At 36.3% G+C, this 25,133-nt stretch overlaps 1 protein-coding gene across 6 annotated transcripts in view; it reads left to right on the top strand.

Moving 5' to 3' along the window:
- Positions 1-25,133, top strand: part of RAPGEF2 (Rap guanine nucleotide exchange factor 2) — a 185,048-nt gene that overhangs the window by 82,966 nt on the left and 76,949 nt on the right. For 5 of the 6 annotated variants that reach the window (XM_058803151.1, XM_058803153.1, XM_058803154.1 and 2 more), the window contains exons 5-6: positions 11,729-11,804; positions 13,892-14,059. In XM_058803151.1, coding sequence (XP_058659134.1) covers positions 11,729-11,804; positions 13,892-14,059 — 244 coding nt within the window. Of the gene's footprint in view, positions 1-11,728; positions 11,805-13,891; positions 14,060-16,714; positions 16,733-25,133 lie in introns of all 6 variants that reach the window. The other variant, XM_058803152.1, reaches the window with a different exon arrangement.

Below are 25,133 nucleotides of genomic sequence, written 5' to 3'. Positions count from 1 at the left end.
TAAGCTGGGCCAAGATGACAATTCCTGCCACTTTTAAATGCCACTGTCAGTGCATTTAAATAAGTAAAGTAGTTAGGCTTTTCTTACATTCTGCTTTATTCACTTCAGTGCTGTTTATCTTCCCCATTGAAACTGCAGCTCTATGAAAATACTTAAAAATGAAGTATATCTACTCTAATGAAAAAATGGCACTTGTGATACAGAGCATAGAAACAAAGTACTCAGCACTATAAATCCAGACCACTGCTTGTTGGAGAGTTTTGCCTGTGAACCAATTTAGGTTATTTTTTGCATTTGCTTTGCAGATTAAGTATAATGAAAATTTTTCAGTGGGATATTGCCAATGCCAATGGAAAACAAAATCTAAGATAACACAAGCAGTAGATTTTATCTTGTAAGCATGAATGTATCTTAACAGCTCAATGTAACTGAAAAGGACCATAAGGAAAAAATAAAAATAAGCAGAAGAGTTTAAGAACTTAGATTCATGGGGCATAATTTTGAGCAGAAAGGCAGGTGAGGAAAAGAGAATCGTTTAAGGTAGCTGATAGAGGCAATGTAATATTTGATGACTCTGACTGATACCAAGTCTCAGATCCCATTTCTTGAAATCTTAGAAAATTTGGATTAAAATTTTGACTAATTTTTGAAAAAAAATATGCTGGAATAATGGTGGGGTTTTTTTTGGACTTTTTTTGTTATTTTCTTCCCCCACCCATCCATCTGAGTGCAAAAAACATTAATCCCACTGGAAACACTCAGTTTTTTTCCTGATGACATTTTATTCTTGTTCAAAAATTTTGGTGCTGTTTAGTTGATTGCCTGGCTTCTAAAATCTGCTGCTGTAAAAGCTGGCCTTGAAACAGTATGGTTTCATTGCTGACTCTTCTTTTTAGCTTATTTTGTGTCTCATTGGCTAGAAGCACCTTCCTAAACTCAGCATTAGGGTCTCTAATGGAGCATGTCACAATTTGAAGTCATTAGGAGCAACATCTAAACAATCTTGGAAACATTGTTCATCTTGGTTTTTGCTTTTAATACTTTTCTGTACATTATAATTATATATTATATATTTTATTTCAACAGTACTCACACTTCAAAATTTTCTTTCTAAAATTTTGGTTTAATATTAAATATTTAAATATGAAATTTTTAATATTAAAAAGCTGTTTTCTGAAATGGTAATAAATTGCTTGCATACAAATGGGGATGTGGAAAAGAATTCAGAATTCTTTTTGAGAAATTACATAGGAGAAAATTCTCTGTATAATAAAGTAAATGGTTATTTAAAAATTAAATGTGAGACCCACTACATCAGGGTATCTGCTACTGCTTGCATTGTTAATTATAGGTATCTGTCTGAAGAAAATAGTTGCCTTTTCACAGTGGATATTATGTCCTCTTATGTAATCTCTTCCTCTGATTCAATTTAATAGTACTTAAGGTTTTGAGTTGTAGTACAGACCTGCACAACATCAAACCCCCCCTCAGTTACTTGGGAAAACAGCATTATAGGATTCTTGCTGAGGTCAAAAGAAGACCCTGTTTGTTTTATGTGCTCTCAGGATCTCTGGACAAGTTTAAGAAGTGTAATGAACTGAAGTAATCCGGTCATTTCTTACCTCAAAATTAAAACAAAAGGAACTGTGTGCAAAAATAGCATAAAGAATACCAAAATGAGAAGTTATACCCAGGCAGAGAGAGGGGACAGAGGACACTGCCTTTTCTTTGCCTCATGTGAACCTCCCAGGATCTAAACTTTCACAAACTTAATTTTGCTGAACAACCATCTAAATAAGCTGAAGTAATGATGATGTTTACTTGTGTATTTGGAGGACTGTAGAATAACTGAAAGGAATTAGAATTATTGTCTTGATTCTTAGCGTGATTCCACTACTGTAATTCTTCCACAAATTGTCTTTTTAACAAAATGTTGCTCCATATTGTAGCAGATTTGAAAATGTCTGAGAGTTTTCTTGCAGTTGATACTAAAATTTCCAAATGTTTCTGAAAAACAAATCTAGGGATACAAGATGTGGTATAACATTTCAAGTGAGGAATAATTTATTTTCAAATTATGATATAAATAACTAAAACAAAATTGTCACTACTATTCCACTGGTTTACTTTGTTCATTCATTCACAAATATACATATGTATCTTGAATACATTTGCTCTGTACACTAATTTATGGAAACTTGTTGTTGAGGGAAAGTGTTTAGCTTTCCATGTGAATGAATTAGTTGTATTGAATGAGTTAAGTGTGTAAGTGTGTGTGGAAAGTGTCAATATACATGGTCTTGTTTTACTTCTAAAAACCTAGAGGATGTGTCAAGTTATTTTAGTAATTCAAAAAAACATGAGAATTTATAATACCTTTACTATGAAAGTCTAGGGGGACGTAAAAATGCTTATTATGTATTTTTCAATATAAAAAGTCTTCATTTAGAAACTAGCATCTAAAGTCTTTGTGTGACATTGGAAAAACACTCCTCTGTTTTAATGAATTTCATGAATGTTAATAAGCCAAGCTGTGTTTAGACAAGGTCTTGCCTCTTAAGTAATGTTTTCCAACAACTTCTCATTCTTTGAGACCATTATGTAGATCTTGTGATGTCACAGCAGTCTCCATGGCAACACAGACGTCATTGACATGAAGCATAAGCAAAGCTGTCTTTATTCAAACCATTTATTCATTTATTTATTTATTTGAAAGAATAAGATAAAAAGTAGGTTAGGAAAAAAACCTTTCATCTTTGAATGTTTTTCCGAGATAAAATAATATGAGAACTTCTAATTTAAAACTAAAACAAGGGTAATTTTTCCCAAAGAAGGATCTATTCCCAAGTGTGCTGATGAGGTACCTGCCTCTGAGCTTTCTGTTCTAGATAGGTTGCAAAGCTGAACTGCTGCAACAAACTAAATTTGTTGTTGCCTCTACTAGCAGGTTCCAGTTTTGTTTGTTTATATAATTGCATATTTAGTCTGTGAACATATATCTTGAATTCAACAGAAGAATGCCACCAAAATGTTTCTTTAGTGTGGTATATGTAAAAGGGCTGTAAAGGAACACTAAGTGGTATTCTCCTCTGAAAAGTATTCAGGATTACCTGCTGCTATAAAGACCCTGAGAGTCTACCCTTTCTACAGTAAATTCGCAAAACATTTGTTATTTTTAAAAGTAATTTTTCATATGGGATTTTAAACCATTTTTCACCTTATTCTTTTAGTTTTGATGTTACATTATGAAAAGTAACAAATGTGAAACTTTATACAATTACTTAATTTGTCTACCTAAACTAGTCAAACTTGCTACCATATTCACTCTTGTAACCAGGTGAAATTTTAAAATTAACCTCACTTTTCCAAACAGTCATCTGCTATAAAAGAAAAACTGTGTGAAGATCATAAATCACATGTTTTAGGGGTGACTGAGAGGACTTTCTATGGAAACAAACCTCTAGAATCTAGCTAATTTCAAATTATTCACTGTGTGTTTTCAGGAACTTCTTTTGAAGTGTTTTCAGTAGTCAGCTATAAATTAGCAGATTAATGCAACCTCTGATCTGGGTTGCGTTTGCATAAGAATTAAATCCCTATGAGTATTACACAGATAAAGCACTATAGTCTGTCATCTGTAAGGATGCTAACTAAAAGTGTTCAAAACACTGAATAGGTTCACTAAAGTTTCCAGCTGGAGTTTAGCTTCTACACATTTTTAGCAGGAATTATTTAAAGCGTTAATTTCCTACAAATGTGCTTATTCTGTAGTTTTAATATGGCCTGGTTAGTCATCCAGCATTCTCTCTGTCTGTTTGCTGGGTTATTATCCTTGGCACCATGATCCCTCTTCCCCCACAGGCAGCAGGGGGTTTGGGTCCCTGGTCAAGCAGGGAGCTGCAGGGATGTCCCAGGCCCTTTTCTCTTGTGAAACACTCCTCCCAGGTATTATTAAGTGGCGTGTACTTAGCTGTGATATCGCAAGTGAGTCCCTTCCCTGACACATGAGCTGTTGTATCTGGGCCTGTAAACACCTAAGCTATCCTATGACATTGGATAAGCCTAATCATCCTTATCCATGGTATGCAGTGAGCTCATGTCTCCAGGATTTGCAAGTAGTGACAGTTCTGCAAATGCCTCTTCAACTTGCCAGCATCTCAATTTTCCTTTCAAATGAAAAGCATTTCTGTAAAGCAGCAACTTGCTTTTGCTAAAAAGAGTGCTATAAATAGAATAACGTTGTAGGAATTAAATAAGTTGAAGGAAAAAAAGCCCCCCGATCTAGATCTACTTATTATTTTGATATGCAGATGACCACTACATTTTTATTAAAAAGAATAGTTATTACAAGTCAAAAACAGCTTGGGCTTCCCTTGCATCTTTACTTGCTTTTCCTAAAAGACAGGCACTAATTCAAACGAGAATCAAAGAAGTCAGCCTATATTATCAGATAATTTGATGTTCTGTATAAAGATGCCCTGTCTTTCAGCTGCCAAACTCTTTCTTTCACAGTTTCACAGTTTGCAGTGTGCAGCTCTAAGCGTGGGGAAGCCCTGCTGCCTTCCCTCCCTTGCCTCATCCCAGTGGAGCGCTGTTCACGTTAGAGTGGCTCTGCATGCATGACGGGCTCTGCCTTTTTTCTGAGGGGTCAGAAAATGGCCACGCCAAATTTAGTTTTCATCAGAGCACTTATGCCTTCCCCTGGGAATGGCTTGTGCATGTACATGAGCTTCTTAATTGTAACTTTCCTTTTTGCCTTGGCAAGGATGAGTTGGATGGAGGTCTGGGTTTCAGAGCACACTGATGTGAAACCCAGCTAAACCTAGCTTAAATAAAGAAACCTAGCTAGAATAAACCACGTAGAGGGACGGATGCTTTTCATTCTGATCTGCACATACCAAAATGAAATATTGTAGTTCTAAATGGAAGAGATTCAGTCAAGTTTCTCCTCCTGCATCCCTTCTTATCTCTCTAAATGAGAGCTAAAAAATAGTCCCCATTTTGTTTCCCTTCCAGACGTCTACTTACTACTGCTCTATATTTCATCAAGGAATTCAGTGTGACTGGTTGGCTTTACAACTAAATCTAACTAACATTTTGGTGTTGTTGCTAGTTGAATGTTGATTATTAGGTCAAGATTTGATTTTAGGATTTTTTGGAGAGCAACCATTCTGCTCATGTTTGTTTCTGTTTCATCAGATAATAATTGATGCAGTGATTGAAAGCAGGTGCCTGCCATGACCTGCTCACTGCTGTGAGGAAGTGGAGTGTGCAGGTGGGACATGCAGCTCATGATCCATCCAGTGGGATGGGGACTCCTCTCTGCTCTGATATTGAGAATTAGATGATAGAAGGAAGATTGGGAATAAAGTGGATAGCACTTGAATGTAAATGGTGATGGTAATAATAGCATTTTCATGGTGAGGGCTACCTAAGAGCAAATGAAGACACTTTGGCTTACATACCTTCAAATTCTAAATATGCTTCATGCAATACCTCTGTATTTCATTTTGGTAGTTTTCTGTGCTTCTTCTAAATGTAGGTGTCAACTGAAGCAATGTAATTTTCACAAAAAGTGCTTTAAAGTATTGGGTTTATGTAACTTAAGATCCATTTTTATCATGAATATGTTAAAAGCTTGAGAAACTGAACTGAACTATGCATAGCCTTGTGCTTATGGATTTATTCATATACAGTCTTGCACAGATAAAGAGATTGGCTGCAGTGAAGGTGGGGAAGGATAATGTTTACTTTAATCTCCATGTTTATTTAGATGCTCTGCATTGGCAAATACTGCACATCAGTGATATTAAACCTATTGTACCTACCATTTGAAAGCTTCAGAACAAAGAAAATTTTTGAATATCTTGATTTCTGGAGTTTTGGAATAAAATATTTCAATAATCATCCATTACATTTCTACTTTATTTATATTGTAATTTTTTTATAAAAAAAGCAGCAAAATCTGTATTGAACTAATTTCCTTGCTTACATATACCTTATATGATTCTAAGAAATTGAGAAACAAGAAAATTTGCTACTTGTATTTTTCCTTTCAGTACAGCTTGTTTAAATAGAAAATTCTTTTTGATTCAGAGCAAATGTCAATTACATAGATTCTCAACCAGCAGCTTTGTTCAAAGTATTGCAATTACATATACATAAAGTTATAACAGTATTAATATTATTTGCAGAAGAATGTGCACCGCAGAGATGACCATACTTTGTGGAGCTATCTTTGTAAGGCTTAGAAATAGTTTTACTAAAACCTTAAGCTAATGTATATAGGGAATATAAAAATAAATAAAAGTTAAGATTACATTGTAGAGGAAACCCTAAATTTTTGTCTGTCCTTTTTGCAAAATTGTCATTAGTGAAATTGAATTTTCTATGTGCGTGATCTCTGATTTTTAAGAGGGAAAAAAACCAGGGCTTAACACTGAAAACCCTTTTCTTGGTGCTGTGAGGTTTCCTTCACATTCTGCATCACTTTTGATGAATGCATTTACATTCCAGTGCTGAGAAATAACTTTCCATTTGGGAGCTGGGTTGACGTGAAAACAGGAATGTGGAGGCCCAGGGTGAGGGGACAGGGCTGAATGCTGATAGAGAAACATTCCCTCTTCAGTAGCTGCTGCCTCTCCTGTGAGCTTTGAAAAGAGCATCTGTGTGAGGGTGTGTGGGGATGTCTGGGGACCTGGGGAAAGGGATGGGTCATGTCTGCAGAAAACTGCCTTGTCCTCCAATGTCATGATGATTAGAGAAAGAATAGAACAAGTCACCTCAATACCTGCAAGTTTTTGGCTGTCTCTGTGTGTAAGTGCTTATAAAAATGCATGTGTTGCTTGTGGCTTTAGATGTTTCATTTAATTGAAGTACTTTGTTGTTTTGTTTTATTAGCAAATCTATTCAATTTGAAGGGGAATAAATGCAGACAGTGGTCCTAAATTATTGTGTTGTTTTTTGCTAGCCATAGGCACATTTAAACTACTGTAGTTTCATAATAGTGAAGAGTTTTTCTAATGAAAAATGAGAATATAAACTTGGGAAACATCAAACCCCTTAATTTTCATTTAAAACTTGTCTTCTGTTAACAAGCATGAGACCTGAAAACTGAAACCTCTGTTCTTTAGCCAGCTATGTATGTTTTCAGTATAACAAGTTGTAAGCTGAGAAACGTGTGTAGTAAGATACACTTATGGATAGGGGAACTGTCATCTCTGATCAGTGTAAATTCAATTTAAGAATGCATTAAAATGCAAATGAAATTGTAAACTACTGACATGGGTTAAAATACTTGCTTTTAATACATAGTGAGAAAAAACAGGGTTTTTTAATACTAGTGACTTTATTGGGAAATAATGTTTTTGAATAGTCAAGTGGGAAATTAGACTTTTGTCAATTCTTTAAAGGAATAGTGTAGTTAAGGAGAAATTGCTTGGGGAAAATACCTGGCTGTCCACTATAAAGTGGATTCCTGTAAATAATATTTTTATATATCTTTACATAGTTGTTTGGGTTAGGGCTTTTTGTTTGTTTTGTTCTTTTTTTTGGGGGGGGGTAGTGTTTTTTGGTTTTTTTTTTTTTTTTTTTTTTTTAATTAAAGTAGGTTTATATTCACATCATGCATTCAATGTCCCTATGTGAATACAAGTACTGTGATAGAAAAGGACTCCAAAAGTGAAATTATCTCTAGGACAGGTACTGAGGATAGCATCTGTGAAGCTTAATACTTGGGGAATGTCAAGTCAGAGCTTGTGTTGGTAGTAGGGAAGAAAAGTGTTAGAAAAGCTGCTGCAAAACAAGGTTCTCTGGGGAATTTAGGTGAGGCAGCAATATCCTGACCAGGCAGCCCTTCTGGCTTTCTAAATTACTGTTATAACTTCTGCATCCCATATTGACAGCTACAATTGCAAAGATACCTTTAAACTGCCTCATCTTCCTTTGGTGAAATTCGCTTATGCTCATCACTGATTTAGAGAAAATAGTTGCAAACCTGTGATTCTTTCAGATGTCCCATTGCCTTAATAGTTGCAAACAAACTATATTTAGGAGTCAAAATTAATGAGGCTTGATAAGACATTGATTTAAATGGAATGGTATGATACAACCACATGTGAAGTGTATATAATGTAAAATTCTCTACTGCATTTTAAAAACAAAAATGGGGTTTAAGCTTATGCTCTCTGTATGCACAGGCTTATCTCATGCTATGGTAAGGGAAGAAGTAAATTTGTCAAATCCCTGACCTATTGAAACCTGCTAATAAAGGCTCTCTGCATTGTACTTTAGCTAGCCACTACTTTTGATGACTATTTTGTGAGAAATCTGGGTAGTGAAACTCACTTTCTGTGGAAAGTCTGGCATCAGAATTTTGTAAAGAATATTGTTTAGTCAAAGTTACTAGAGTAGAGCTGATATTAAGAAGACAATCAGCTCTTCCACTGAAGCTTTTTTTGCTTGCTACTGTTTCTGTGTGGTACCTAACATCCCACAAGCCAGTTCACATGCCTGTTTGTGGTTCCTTACATGAAGTTGTTCTGCTGGTGTTTCAGAGTGGCTTGGGTTGGAAAGGACCTGAAAGATCAGATAATTCTAAATCCCCTGCCATGGGCAGAGATACCTTTCACTGGACCAGGTTGTTCGAGAGCCCCATGCAGCCTGGTCTTGAACAATTCGAGGGATGGAACATCCACATCTTCTCTGGGCAACTGTTCCAGTGCCTCACATTGTTATAATAAAGAATTTTATACAAGATTTTACATTTTGGACTTTTTTATCAGCTCAGTAAACAGACTGTATCATGTATTGGATATTTGCTGCTTCTTATTGCATGCTAATGTTTCAAATAACATGTTTTCAATTAAATAGAGTTTGTTTGATGGCCTCCTCTACTGAGTGGCTGGTTGCTGCAGCTAGGTGTTTTGGAGAAGACTCTCACTGAAGTACTTTTTTGTTGGTCTTTCATTTTTGCTCCTGTGGGAAACTCTGGTAAATTAATTCAGATACAACTTACTGGCTTTGATGTCAGTCTAATGAATTGAAACAGCAGGATTAGGAGTACCCTAAGATGCCAGTTGTTTCTCAGAGCTGCAGGTGAACAATAAACCTGTTTTCAAGTGTGGTTCTCCAGGAGAGGGTATGCACTGTTGTGATGGGTGTTCTACCACAGTCAGAGATGGACAATTCTGAAGTGCCCAGATGTAGTGGATAGTGTCAAGAGAGTTCCCTCATTTTCACTGATTACGTGAATTCCTCACTGGTGGTGAATTTTCACCAGAGATTGGAAGTCAGGAGGTTTAGCTGGTGTGGCCATCTGAGAACTGCGGCGCTTGAAAGGTCATTTGATTTTCTTGTGCCATGATTTGTCTTCTTTCTTACAGCACTTCACAAAGTTTAGAGAGCTTGTTTACAGCCTGAAGAGCCTTGTGATCTTTGGTCAAAGATAATATATACATGTGATGCACTGTCTGCTCTGATAAATTGCGTGCTGTCATAGGAGTCTGAATAGTCCAGGAGTTATTTGCTGTGAAAGCCAACGTGTTATTTGGGGGCAGAAATTGAGAATTTTCTTTATAGTAACTGAATTCATGCCTTCTGTCTTAATATGTTGACTACTTCTGGTGCTCAAAGGTAAAATCTAAACAAGTTATTCAAGAATAGAAAAGCACATCCAAAACACAGCTTTTCATTTTCACTCTGTTTGCCAAAGCTTGAAACTTTGGCATGTCAGCAGCAATTAGCAACAGACAGAAGTTCAAGCTGATACTTACAGACAGCAATAGAGGAGGAAGGAAGGTGGAGTTGAAAAGTGTACACGCATTTTTTGTTGAAATGAGTGCTTTCTCCGAGGTGTCCTGGTCCAAGGCTACAAAAATGAGTTGGCAAAAATACAGCAATATGTGTTTTCTAAGTGGGAAGAGAATATTTCTCTGTGCTTCCAACTAGAGTATCAAATAAGTTGACTTATTAATCACCATTTTTTGCATTTTCGTTTTTCAATCATTGAGTTGATTTACTTTCTCCTTTCTTTACTTCTCCTTTCTGTTTGTAAGGAAAAGCTGTGGTACGAATCAGACTGTTGGCTGAGAAAATAAGTTTTGACACTTGTGTAATAGTGTAACAAATCAGTATACTGGCTTAATTTTCTGCTGTCTTTAAGAATAGTTGAAATTGCATAAAATTCAAGATGGTATCATAGAGTAAAGAACTCTGTGTTTTGTCGCTGGACTGTAGGATGAAGCATGTGTTTGCCTCCAGGAAAATAAGCATTTTGTTCAGAGACCTCTTTATTGAATATTTCTTTTCAAGAGGCCTAGTATTCTGGAAAATTTTTTCTATTGTATAAGTCCCATGTACCATTAAATGCGATTATTATTTTGATGAATAAGCACAGCTGGCATTTCTTTTCAATATGTGACTGCCTTCTTTTTGAGCCTATAAATGTGCTGTTGTCAAGAGATTAGCCTTTGGGGTAGCAGTTAAATTGTTCATTTCTACGGACCGCCAGGCGGGACAGGAGCATAGATATGAACTGCCTAGATAGACTGCTCTGAATGATGTGTGAACTGCAGGTTGTGAGTTAGGAAATAAAGCTTAAAACAGTTGTCCTTCACAAACTCTGTAGCTTCAGTGTGTTGCCACATGCCAGCATTGGTTAAAATTCAGATGTTGCAGTTTTGTTGAGTTCTGTTTGTTTCTCAAGGTGTTGCCCTGGGGGCTTCAGACAGGAAGGGTTCCCAAGTCTGTTGCACAGCGCCAAGTGGAAGAAAGGGAAAGGTCAAATACTTATATTGGCTTTCAGCTATTTTAGAGTGGATTGGTTACAGCAAACTTGGAGAGGTCCTGAAGTTGCAGGCATTTTAGTGTCTGTCCTGCCCTCCAGTCTGCAATGGGAAAGACCTGGCATTTGTACCCAGAGGAAGAATCACACACCCCCGACATAAAACTTTAGCTGGATGCCTTTCTTCCACTCTGATGGTGTATGATTGAGAATCTAAGTGTAGAGGTCCTGGATTTCTCTGAATCATGTACTGGTCCTCTGTTCTCCACCTTTACATCTGCACTTTGAGGATTCTTTGCAGTGAACCCTGTGGGTGCACAGATACATCTAATATGGGCAGAGCACTCCAAAAACCAAACCAAAAAACCTTTCAGCTTTTTCTTACAGGGAACAAAATATTATGCTTAATTATTCTACTATGATGAGAATGTCTGTGAAAGGCCAGAACAGCCTTTTGTCCTCATCTATTTAATTTGGGAATACACTCATCTTCCTTATTTTATTAAATTCATTTAAAGTAGAAAAGAGCTAACTGAAGTTGGTCAGCCTTTTAATTCTTTCTTTGGTGTGCCAGTTATCTTTTGTTAAAGAAATGCAGATAGCTTAGGTAACTTAATACTGTAATGCCAGAAGATACTGGATCAAACTCTCTAGTGCAGCTCAGAATCAACTGTGCCTCTTCAGTACACAGCTCTTGATTGACACTTGTTTTGGTGCTAATAGACTTATTTAGCAAATACTCTTAGGGAACTATGTAAATACAAAATAGACAGCTCTCAGTGTCCTTGGGTCTCACTTACTTGTCAAATATGCATGAAACTTGTATTGTGCACAGGTATGTATGTTTTTCCTCTGCTTTACAATATCTCGCTAAGATGTAAATATGCTTTTGAATTCTGTTATAGCTCTGATTTCTTTTCTAACTGAAATATTTTTGTTTTCCAGTTTTGGCAAGCGTTCTGCTGGCAGCTTCAGACGTGGATGTGAATGCATTGTTTTAGAGCCTTCTGAAATGATTGTGGTAAGAATATTAGAATATTTTCGGTCAGTTGCTTTCAAATTTTACAGGCCAGCTTTGGTAACACTTCAGCTTCCACTAAGACTCATGATTTTCTGGTTTCTACATGATCTTTTAATAAATATGAGATGTCATATCTATAATTTATATCGTTCTTACATTTACTTTTTCAAATTTCTTGTAAAACTAAAGTTTTCTTTTGGTGGCAGAATATTTTTTTTTTGTTATTATTATTATTGGTAAACCTAGATGCTTTAAAGTATTAATTTCAGGTTAGTTTAAGTAATTAATGTTTGAATTACATTTAATCTCAACTGTCTCAGGTTTTTAAGAATAAATTTGAATGTTTTTAAATTTTGTCAACCTTTCTGGGTGCAAGTGAGGGTATTTTGTTAGCAGCATCTGCTGTAGTCCAGTGGCAGAACATTGTCTCTGAGGGTTCACAGGCTTAAAAGTTTTATTTGACATCTCAGGGCACAACATCTGAACAAATGCAGAATTGATAGGCTAGTTTTTTTTTCTCTCTGTCACAGAGATACAGATCAGTTCATCACAGAGGCATGACAATTATCTAAGCCATATAGGTAGCTTAAATATAGACTGTGACATTAACCATTTTTTTTCCTAAAAAGCAGCACTTTCTGTAAAACTTGTGGAAGCTCAGGAAAATGTGGTATTACTTTAGGATTGTTTATTTCCAGTTTGTGTAGCTTGCATCAGACCATTTAGGAAACAGTTTGTTGTCCCAGTTCTGTTTTCTAGAAGTATACAATTTCACTGGTTCTAGCTGTGTCAATGTCTGCCTGTTTCACATACATTCTCTTTTTAAGTTATAAAGAGGAGTGGTATAAAGATAGGTATTGGGAAAGGAGATGACTAAACAACAGAAAATTTTTTTGACTGATGGATAATGTTAGGTCAGAGGCAAGTGTTTGCCAAAAAATGGAACTGCCACACTTCTGGAAAGATGAAATTGAATGCTTCACTCAGGCTCTCAAAGGAATAATTGTACTTTGAATAGAAAGAATCCTATCCCAGAGTTGTTTGGGCACACAAGAGGTGTAGCAGGGTGTGAGTGTGAAGGTGTCAGACGTGAAACAGATCCTGCCTGCAGAGGGGATAGGCACTGCCTGCTCTTCTGGTGAACCAGGGGCTGTGCTCATCCATTTGAGTTACTGCACTGAAGGCTGTGCTTTGTCACTTGGGCTGACTGATGTGTGACACTTCTGACATGGATAAGCTGCAGATTCATAGGAGTATTTTGTCTAACATTTCCTTGTTGAAAAATGTGCAGGAACCTTGCAGGGTGCCTCATCTCTCATCCTGAGGGATGGCATTGAGTAGCAGGAATTACTGAATCCCCCTATATAGTCAATGCTGGAAGCTGTGATTTTTTTCTTTTCCTTGTTAGTCTCTCAAATAACTCGAGTAAGGTTTCTATTAGTAGGGTAAACACAGAAGAGATGTTGATTTTCAGCCAAATTACGGCAAAAAGATCATTCTCTTCTGGGAAAACCAGAATTATTAGTTCAGATATTTTCATGTCAGCATACTGTTTGGTAGTCTTCAAGTAGTCTTCAAACTCTGTAGACAGTGAAACTGAGCAGACTAATTTTATACTAGGATATACCTAATAGGTATTTTTTATTCTCCCTGTTGTTGTTTTGAAGTGTTTTTTTTAATGCACAAATCCAGTCTATTAGAAATCCTTTTGTGCCTTCAAAATATTTGAAATAAGAAAACCAGTCCTGCCTGAAGAGTGAAGCTTTTGCCATGGATCAGTTAGGGAAGATGCTGAATAGATGTCAATAGGGAAACAGGCAAGTGTTCTCTTGTACCAGTTTTCTTTCTGTAATGTATTGATGATTTTTCTTCTGTCATTTTTGAAAAGTGATCATATTCTGTCATCCTTTCCATACTAATGTTGTTCTATTTCTTTTTTAGCAGCGATTTCACACTTAGTGCTGAAAATGCAGCAAACTCAAAGCTGGCTGCTGCTTTTTGAAAATAGGATTTCTTCTGTTTCAAACAAAGAGAGAAACATTTTTCTCTCATGTGGGAAAAGACACACTCTCTTGCATCTCTTGTAGGTTGATTACATGGAAGAAAATGAGGAATATTTCCAGCGCCAAGCATCTCACAGGCAATCTCGAAGGAGGTTTAGGAAAATCAACCAGAAAGGGGAGCGACAAACCATTATTGATACCGTTGACCCTTATCCTGTGGGGAAGCCACCTCTACCTAGAGGCTACCATACGGTAAGCTCTCTGTATTTATGGTTCACAACAAGTCATAGATAGGAAAACTACTGAAAATAACACAGTCAAAATGACTAAAATTGCTGGTATCTTTCAAGTGTGCTTCTGTGAGGAGGTTTCCCTTCAAAATAACTGTGAATGTGGCTCCATCAGTGCATGAACGTGTGTGCAGCTTGCATCTCAGTTCAGAGTTGAAAGTACGTTTCTTATGAGTGTGCATGTCGTGTATTATTTTCTAATGTTCCAATCATTATGGGAAATTGTTAAGGAAATTCTGCTCTCATTTCCTTTTCTACTAAGTTACAGTAGAATTAGTTCAGTGTACTATGTTAAAAGGTCAGTTAGTGAAGCACTCATTCACATATGTGATAACAGGTGTTGCCTGAAAAGGACTGTGCTGCATGGCAGTACACCAAATTGGATTAAATCTGTCATTTCTTTTTGGAATCGAGAACTGAAATGTAAAATTGAAATGAACTTCTGATGGTATTTGCCCTTTATACTTGGATTTTAGTGAGCTATGTAGTTGGCCCATCATGGAGGAAATAATTTGGTCATTTTACTTGATTGCTTTTGGTGATGAGGGAGGGAATCTACATATGTTTCCAGACTTTCTCTTGAGATGAAAATAAACTAATAATTAAAACTTTTTCCATGAAATAATTTATATGGCTTTTAAACTGAGAAAAGCTCTATTAGATTAATATGTTTGCTTTGTATTGATTACAACTGTGAGCAAAATACGGGAAAAGCTGTTTGTCTTTGGCTCTCATTTATTTGTTTAAGCCCTAAATCTGGTAGAACCATAAAGGCATGGGCATAAATGACTTTGTGCATATTTAATCTCATTGAGTTCCATGGGCTGAATTTTGTACAATGTAAGCCATATACACATAATTTTGCAGGGTAAGAGCTTTAGTGATTTTAAAATGCCATCTTTGGTACAATGCAGTTGTTAGCTTTTTCAGTTTTTCTTTCCTTACCCTTTATTCCTTGACTTGTTTGCCAGTTCACTGTATATTCAATGTGTGTCTATAAGTGTGTAGATGTTTGATTACATCTGTTAATTATACAGGCTTTTCCTCATGACTTGAATAATTACATTTTATGCCAACAATTTGGTTTTGTTTATACAACAGCTTTTAATGGTTTAATTTTCAGTGCAGTTTTAACTGCCTCTAGATTTAAGGTGATTTGTGCCAGTTGACTTGGTTTGAAAATAAATCATTTTACTGGCCTGTATTTGGAGGGGGAAAAACGTGGTATTGTACTTTGTAGGAATTACAGAAATAATTACTTTTGTTCATATTATTTAGATGTGTGTGTTGTGCTTAGCAAACAGTGGTAGTGTGATTTGTACCTAACTCTAGAAGGGCAATATTTAGATTACACAGTGCCATTTGCATTTTTAGGTCCTTGCCTGTTGTATAAATTTCACTTCAGGTGTGCCTGATGAGTTTTTGTAAGCTTAACTGGTACTAAAAAGCAAAAGTCCATCCTGTGCTATTCTGTTGTGCAAGTTCATAATGGTTTTGTTTATGTGCTGGGAAATCCATTGCAAGCGAGATTTCATATTAAGGTGGAAGAGATTGCCAAATAAACTGTAAAATTTACAATAATTACAGTAAAATGTTGCTTTTCCAAGTGTAATATAATACTTATGTCTGGCTTTATTATTTTTATCAAGGCAAATAAGAGTCAAATAAGCTCAAATGAATTTTACAATGTATTAACTACATTTTAGTGGCTTTTCATGCTGGTCCGTTTCCTCCTATTTTTACAGTATTTGGTGATCTTGTAGACATTATTCCCTCATTCACTTCCGCTAGCAATGTTACTTCTATTGCTTTAACCGTGTGTTGCAGGCTGCATTGTGTTTTAGCCCTTTCTATTTTATGTCCTTTGACCTCATTTTATTGGTCTTATTTTCTTGAAAAATTGAAAAAAGCAGGATTTTTTTGGAAATACATAGGAATTTAAGACATATTATAGCACATATCTTGTGGAATTGTTACCCATCCATTCTTTGGTCAGTATCTGTCAGGGTGTCATTTTAGTTTTTAATTTTTAAATTTTTGATTAAAAATATGAAAGAAAAATATTTTGATTAAAATATATTAATAAAAATATTATTAATATAATATAATTTTTTTCAAGTTTGCTCTTCCATGTGCATGTGTACTAGTTTAGGTGTTACATATAGAAGACTCAAAATAACAAAGCTGCTTTCATATTATCCTCAAAATCTTCACAATGTGTAATTTTCCTATAGTCTGTTTTACCCTAAATCCACAGAGTTAGCATGTAGAATTATTGTATTGGTTGTTGATACATAATTATGTTTTATTTGCAGTAGGCTCTGAATGCTTTTCTTCAGAAGGTTCAAACAGTATTATCTGAAGAAAGTTTTCTGTAGCATAAAAGCAGACATGAAATGCAGATGCATGGTGTGCTTGTCAAGAATTAAAAGTTAAATGCAGTGCTCTCAGTTGCAGCACGGCTTTCTGCAGTAGAGCCAACTTATATGGGATGGTGGACCCTCATTAACATGATTTTAACATTATCTTCATAGTGGTGGAATGTACTATGGCATGTCTGATAATGTTCATCTTTTCCTTTCCTCCTATATGGCATTCATTTCATTTTGGCTCACAGGAATGCACTAAACCTCAGGTATTGTAACTTACTGTGTATGGTCCACTAACAATTTACTCGTGGGTTTGCGGTGTGGTGCCATAATACTGACGCGACATTATGATTAAAATTGCCTTGTAGCCTTTGCTTTGATACTTCAGCAATCTCATTGTGATGTAAAATACCTGTGTAATGGGGAAATTTACTGACAGCACCATGTCTCTTACACAGCTGGATTGACCTTCCTTGCTTTGGCCTCCTGTGATGTTTAGGAAATTAGAACTATAAACAAAGGGTGTATATCAAATATTTAGTGTTTGGCAGGTGCTTTACTCAAGTATCTCCTTCATAGCTCAGAGGACTTAATCTTTGATTTTGACTTAAAAAATTGGCCCCCTGTCACTGCTTAGTACCTGTATGTCAGTAAAATGGGGAAATGGAGTGTGACAGGATGAGCAGTAAAGAAACTAAAAAGGCTTTGCCATGGTGTTTCTTGCTGGTCTTCCATTCTGATGGTTTCTACTGGCTCAGTATAAAGAGGCTGGATTTTCTAGGCAAAGTATGTCTGAATGGCCATTATCTGAAACACAGGTCTGCCAAACTAAGGAGAAGAAGGTGCCCAAATAAGTCAAGTATCTTGGAATGGTACCAAACCAAACAAAATATGTATGTTTTTCCTGATATTAGATATCCTCAAATGCTCTCAAAGTGAGCTGAAGATCTGAGTGGTGTCTTTTAAACTTAAGGGGCATTTGCAGTTGTGCCTGTCAATGCCAAAATAAATTCTGAGCATCCATCAGATACAATGTTTGATAAGAATGTGTATTATTAAATTGTGAAATGTCCCCACTTTTATGCTTAAGAAATCTCTTGTGATAGAGCTGAAAACAAATTGAAACTACTTAATTTTTTTTTTAAAAATTCTCCCTTTCTTCAAACATTGCTTTTGTCAATTTTCCTGCTATTTTTTGATCAGGAAATGTGTTTATTTTAAAAGTTCCTTCTGTGACACATTGTTAAATTCATTTATCTAAAACACTTTAGTTCAAATTTAGTTCAAATTTCAGTATATTTCCAGTATCATAGACAAGTGATTTCTAGGCTGAATTGTTCTCTTCCTTCAAAATGTATAGTACATTTCTTTTAGGAACCCAGTTCCTTACCTTCAGATCAGTGCTCCCCAGTTTTTCAGTGGCATGATTCTGAGTAACCTATGGTTACTAAAACACTATGTTTAAGGGTGATAATGTACTTCTCAAATTATGGTAGGAATTTGAAAGACCCTGTAGTATTTTATAACTTACCCTAATGTTTGAAAGATTATTTGACATGAAATCTAATGTTGAGTATCGGTACTCAGGCATATTACTTTTAGAACAAGTGTTGGTGGTTTCTAGGGTAAGGAAATTAGAAACTTCATTGCAAATGGGAATAAAATGAATGTTTTTTACCACACAGATAAAATTACATCCTTTTTTAACCACCTTTATAGTTTGGTAAAGTTGATCAGTTCCTTTCTGCAAAGGAAAAATTAAAGCTGATAAGTTTGACCTGTTCTCAAATGAATCTAGAAAATGTTTGCTTGTGCTTCTCACGTGTCAGAAACATCTTTAACTAGATTAGTGTTAATGCCTCCTTACTTAATAGCAGAAATAGGATTTTAACTCCCGAATGTAGATTTTCATTCTGTGTGTACGTATACTTAAGGCTACATCATATTTTCAGTGCAAAGCCTTTGTTTAGAGTGATTTGACTGAAACAAGTGTGAACCCATTCTCCTGAGAACCTACATGGCTTTACTTCTGCTTTAGACTGTTGTTTGTTATTTTGGGTTTTTTAAATATACTTGAAAGTGAATAGTGACCTGTGGAATGATTTTAATAAAGACTTTCTTGTAATATCTTACTGCCAGTAAACTTTGTGGTGGCTTCAATGCATCTGTGAAGAGTAAGTCATGTCCGGTCTGAGTGTTGCTGAGCTGGCTATTCTGTATGTAATGTATGGAATGTTTGGCATAAATTGACACAAGCTCATAAAGGAAAAATCACTTTGTCCAAAATAAGGTGCTGTTCTTTAGTGACATAGAGATTACAAGCAGTGATTTGCAACTCCCTGGTTTGTGATAGTGTGTATCTCTCTAGACTTGGTATGTAAACTGAGATGTGGGCTTTTACTAGTCTTTACTGTAGTCTTTACTTTGCTAAAGGCAAAGTATCAAATCTTACTGGGGTGTATTTAAAGAGATGCAGGTAGGCCTGTAAGAATAATACTGAAGCACCCGCGGATAGCCCCGGACAGAGAGATGGTGTGAGGTGTTTTACTCTGTGTGCATCTCTCTAGATTTGAATTAGTTAACAGGCTTATGAAATTTGCTGCTAGTGCATTGTCAGCCAGCTGCTGAAATCACTGCAAAAGGGCTCTCTGCCTTTAGTAGCCTTCTTTACCCCATTCAGCTTGAGATTCACGGGGGGTGACAATCCCTTTATCCGGTGTTGGAAAGAAAAGAGTGGTGGGCACAGAGCCATCGATAACCCCGGCTTCCACCCCAGTTACAGGCATGTAACAATTTCATCCTCACACACTGCTGTGGAGCACTGTCAGATGTGTTTAGGGCAGACAAGTATTCCTTCTGGATTTTATTTGAAGGAGTTGACTGAAAATGTGAATGAGAGGAGGGCTGGAAATTTTACCATGTCTAATGTTGCTGAGTCAAATCTGATCTGCAGCCATGACGCCCTGAAAAAATAAGCATGAGAGGTTTTTCAAGCTTTTCTTCTGTGTGTGTGTGTGTGCGCTATTTTTAGAAAAGGATAAGAGCCTACTCATTTAGCAGCAAATTGTAGAAAACTTTCTTCCTGCTCCTATCTTCGTTTAAAACTAATAGTGTAAAGCATTGGCAAAGTAGCCTTTTTTTCTGAAAAGGTTTGGATTCCCATTGTCTGCCAAGAATCTAAAATACCTGAATTGAAAATTTATGTTCAGATTGTTTTATGAAACTAATTTGCCTTTACCTTTCTGTTGTCTGCAAAATGATATTATAAAACTGTTGTATTTCATATTGCTACATTTAGGAAAGATTTAAAAAAAAAAAAATTTCCTGCCTGAATTAGATGCAAAACCCTGGTTTTCCTTTATTCAGTGTGTGGCTACTGAAGTGATATGGAAGTTTATAAGGTGACAAGCAGTGTTTTCTGATTGTTAACATAGATGACAATTTCGAGAAGTTGATTCAATTTTTTGCACTTTGTTGGAGAAGTCCAGTACAACTTGGGATGAGGTTTAATCTTAAAAACCAGCAAAATAGCATTGCTTCTGTGCATGTTTGCTTATGTTGTAAAACACATGTTGCTGCATGTCTTCCCACGGACCACACATGTGATCATGAAATACCTCACATGTGCTTGCTTTTCAACAGTGTGGACTTTGTAGTAGCTTGATAAACTGTATTCATGTTAGTGCATTGTATTTTATGTAGTCAGTTGATTCCAGTGTCACAGCATACTTAGTTATCTTGTGGAATTTCACTTGTTTTAAATTAGTTTGAGTCAGTAGAAGTGGTTGCCAGATACCCAGTCTACAAGAAATCTGTTTAAAGGAACACTGTCAATCTTTCAAGCCTGTAAATAGCTGCACCTTTTAATGCTTCTGATGATTTTTAGAAATATGTAGAACTTCCATTCTAATACAAGATCACTTACTAAAACAAAATACAAACAGCAGATTTGGTCATGAGTATTGACATTAACAGTAAGAAAAGCTTGCTTTTAGGGAGAAAGAACCACGTCTAAGAAAACTGTTTGATGTGACAGTGGGCAAGAAAGTGTTATAGACACAATGAAAGCTTGACTTTGTGAAGAGGTGCAAAGGATGTGGAGAGGTTGGAGGGCAAAATAATTTTTTAAGCATCTTTGACCTTAGAAGTGTTGCAAGTATACTTACAAAGGAAAACAGTGCTAAGAGAAACAAGTGGGTACAAATAGACTTGGTTATCAGAAATGTTTGTAGTGCAGGATGTTCAAAGGTTTTGGCTTTAGAGGCTTGTATGAGTTATGGTACCTGGACCTATTTAAATGGATTAGATTTTGGAACTTGCTGGTAGCTGATTTTCTCCAGACAGAGGAAAAATATGAAGAGGAAGGAAACTGAGAAGGTTCTCCTCTGTGGCTTAGGCAAAATGAAAGCAAGAAGATAGCCTTTATTTTTAAATAGAAGTTGAAGTGAACTCACTCTGTTCCTGGTTATGACACAAATTAATTTAAGTAATGTCAGCCGAAAAGCATAATTGGGTACACACTTAAATTTGCAGAGTATTGCTCATGAGAAGTAGCGTGCTCTGCAGTTTTAAATGTGCTAGCATAGATAATGCATGCTTGTTTGCCCATACAAACTTGTCTCTATTAATAACAAAACAGTATAAAATAGTTCATTTAACATTTCTAGTGTTCATGTTGAAAGTAAAATACACTGTATTGATTGTTGCATTAATAAAAGGGCTAGTTCTGAATGCTGCCAAGTGCAAGTGTCCTTTTACCAGGAAGTTAAGCCGCTTTTCTTCATCTACAAAATCCAGTGTGTAATTTCAAGAGCAACTGCTTCTGTTATTCCATGATGGCGATGGTCTGCTCATGATTGCAATTGAGCTTGGTGTGCACATCATAATGGGAAGTAAAACAAAATACTAAATAGATAGACATAGTCTGTATAATTGAACACATCCAGTAGCATTAATTCCTGAACAGTGTGACTGTGTTTTACATGTTAGGTGCATTTTGAAGTGAGACACTACAAAAATGGTGGGATAGTTTTACCTGAAATGTGAAATGCTTGAGATGATTTGGCCAGCTCATGGTAACCATGTTTTTTATGGAAGTTGGATGTTTCTTCATGGGAGCATCCACTGGTAATGTTATAATGAAAATAAGTAACTCCCATCCCTGTGTTCTGGCAAAACACCACCTTTTTAGCCTCACAGCTTCCTTTCTTCTTCACCCCTGTTGTAAGGGATTGCTACTGTTTCAAGTTATGTGTTAAGTTTTGTATTATTATTAATATATGAGCAATGCTATCATTTTATTTTGTGTAGCACCCAAAGTAAAGCAAAATTGTTAGTTCATCATCCTTTTAGTAATTACTACTGGCAAGCTAATGCAAAATTAATGACATGCAGCGTTATTTACTCAACTTGCAGCTTCTGTCAGAGGTTGTCTATTTTTATAAATTACATCATCCTTACTGCAGAACTCTCATATCCATTGGGATTTACTATTCTTCCATTCCCTTTGGAAGGGCTCACATTGATGTCGTAACTGGATTTGTAATTGTGATGAGAAGTGGAAACTGAGAGAAACATTGAAGCCATGCAGTATTTTCTGCAACTGAAGTGTCAGTAATATTTCAGAGGAGTTTTTTTTTGACATATTAATGCACTGGGTCCTGTCTACAGCTTGCAGAGTTGACAATGACCACACATATGTAAAACTTTGGTTAATGACAGCCTAGATTTTCTAGAGTAGCACGATTTTATTGCTGATACTGACTTGTGATGTGCTCTTTAATACTGTTAAAAGATTGTTTTTCTGGATGTAGGGTGTAAAATTAAATGTGAGGTATGTCATCAAAGCATAAAATTGTTCATGCAGCAGAAAAATGGATTTTTCATTACTCTTTTCTAAATTGATCATTGCACAATGTAACTATATACAAATATTTTATTTCTAGCAATTGGACTCTATGATCCTTGTTGAGTCCCTTCCAACTCAGCAGATTCTGTGATTAGAGTTGAGGAAAATTAAAGAAGCAAATATATACATGTGTAAAAGGATATCCTCATTAGAATGTAGAATTAGAAACACTGTTTGTCTATAAAGTACATATGGGGAAATGGGATCTGTCCTATTATATTTGTAGAATGCCATTACAGATCCTTTCAGTGCTGGCATTTCTGTACAGACCAGTATCATGAGTGATTGTAGTAGTGCAGTTATTTTCCCACTAAAGGATGGAAAGAAGCTCTCAGTTCATTTTTTTTCCTCAAGCATCTGAGCCACTGTTATGTGACCTGAGCTTGCCATAGTGACTTAAAATTATTAGTATTATTGGGTATTTCTGAGTACTTTTAATAAAGCCTTGTATTTGACTTGACTAGTTTCAAATTATCATTTTGCTGAGTGAATTTCAAAGCTCTAAAAAAATTAACAAATTTAGTAGTTAAAATATTTTAAGCAACTATAGAATTGAAACATGGGGAAAAAGTAGTGATCTGGGTTCCAAGAAGGCAAATGGCATTTTTGCCTGGATCAACAGTGATTGTCACCTTGTACTCAGAACTGGTGAGGCCCCTCCTGGAATCCTCTGTTCAGTTTGGGTCTCTCACTACCAAAAGGACATTGGGGTGCTGGAGTGTGTATAATGTGTGGTGAGTAAACCATTTGCAACTTTATTGGGTAGATGTGTGTATTACAGGGTCCAGGCTAGATCCTGCTGAGTGCAAATGCCATTATCCATCCTTCATTCAGTAGCAGTTCATTTTGGGAGAACTAACAAGTCCTAAGTAAAGCAAGGTAGTTACCTTGAATTTACCACAAGGTTTGTCTGTGAATTCTTTCCCTGTCCTTCACCACCCTATTGTGTAGACATACTTTTTATGCACTTTTTAAATGCCTTGTATTTGCACTTTTCTGATGGAAAAATTTTTAATATTTTTCCCCTTTAGAAACCCTTTTTTTGAATGTAAGGTCTAGTTAAAGTGTTAGTGTTCTGTTGTATGTGTGATGGGTGTTGGGAGCTGGGCTTTATGTTTGAGTGGTCAGTGTTAATTATATTTGAATTTTCAGACAGTAAAGTTTTAACATGCAGCTGGAACAGCTGGCAGGTGTTATGTGTGTTGTTGATGAGCCTGGCAGAAAACCTACACATGTTGTGTTCTCACACTTTTTCATTATTTTATATGCAAGTGTGTATGCATGTCTTACAATGTAAAATATTTTACTTTTCCTTCCTTTTATTTCTAAATCATGTATTACTCTTGAACACTAATTGGTGAATGAAAGGCCAGGAACTAACTGGTTTTCAAGTTTTAGAATGATCTGTGGTGCACAAAAGACCACTTTAAAAGTAAGAATTCTGACACCAGTCTTGGAATACAAAACAGTGTAGAACCAAATTACAAGGGAGACTCAGTCTGGCAGCTGCGCTTCTACCTATTTTTATTTAACACTTCTGTATCTAGGTAGCTGATCTTGTAATTGCAAGGGAAAAAATATAGTGTTACATTTGCAAAATGGGACATCCATCAAGTGATGGTAGTTGGCTTCCTGATTTATTTGATTAGGGATGAGGAAAGGGCATTTCTTAGACTTTTATATTAAGTTTTCTTTATTTGAAGGATATGGTGTCATGGTTTGACTTCTTTCCTATATCAAACCAATTTAGCTCATTTTGCTTGATAATTATTTTTGAAGTAAAGGACATGTGAAATTGCATGGGTTTGTTGCTGATAAAGAGATCTGTATAAATTATTTCTGTTCAGTTGCTAGAGGCAGGGCACAAAGCTCTCAAGATGTGTTAGTGCATGGTGCATTACACAAGAGAGGATATGCAAGGGCACAAGGCGGGAGTTCTCCCCAAAGAAAATGATCTTACACTAGTAAACTCTTCAGTGTTGATTTTAATTGGGAGCCCCTGGAGTAGGCTCTTCAGAGAGTCTCCTGGCATGAGGCTATGGCTGGAGACAAAAACCAGTTATTTCCTTCCAACAGACAGCTGAAGTGAGGGAAAATTCTCTCTAACAGCAACCAGCTCTTTCAAAGTTAAGCTTCCTCAAACCACCAGAGATAAGTAGTAAGCTACTCTGGGAGATGTCCAAGTCCATATTAAAAAAGATGAACAGGCAGTCTGGTGGCTTTCTGCTGGTCCCATCTACATCTGCACCTTGAACAGAATTTCAGATTCTCCCTTAAAACTTCTAAGTAAGAAACTGTTAGAATCACACACACACAGAATCACAGAATTACTAGGTTAGAAGAGACCCTCAAGATCATCAAGTCCAGCCCATGCATTAACACCTCAACTAAACCATGGCACTGAGTGCCACATCCATTTTTTTTTAAAACACATCCAGGTATGGCTACTCCACCACCTCCTCAGGCAAACAATTCCAGTACTTTTTCACCCTTTCTGTAAAAAACTTTTTCCTAATATCCAACCTATATTTCCCTTGGCCTAGCTTGAGACTGTGTCCTCTTGTTCTGTCAGTTGCTGCCTGGAGAAAGAGACCGACCCCCACCTACAGAGACTGCACCCACCTTTCTGGGAGCTGTAGAGAGTGATAAGGTCACCCCTGAGTCTCCTTTTCTCCAGGCCAAACAAGCCCAGCTCCCTCAGCTGTTCCTCATGGGGCTTGTGTTCCAAGCCCCTCACCAGCCTTGTTGCTCTCAGAAAA

The sequence above is a fragment of the Ammospiza caudacuta genome, chromosome 4, assembly GCF_027887145.1.
Source record: "Ammospiza caudacuta isolate bAmmCau1 chromosome 4, bAmmCau1.pri, whole genome shotgun sequence".
Taxonomy (NCBI): Eukaryota; Metazoa; Chordata; class Aves; order Passeriformes; family Passerellidae; genus Ammospiza; species Ammospiza caudacuta.
Note: the sequence above shows the minus strand (reverse complement) of the source record. Positions and strands in the feature narration are given on the sequence as shown.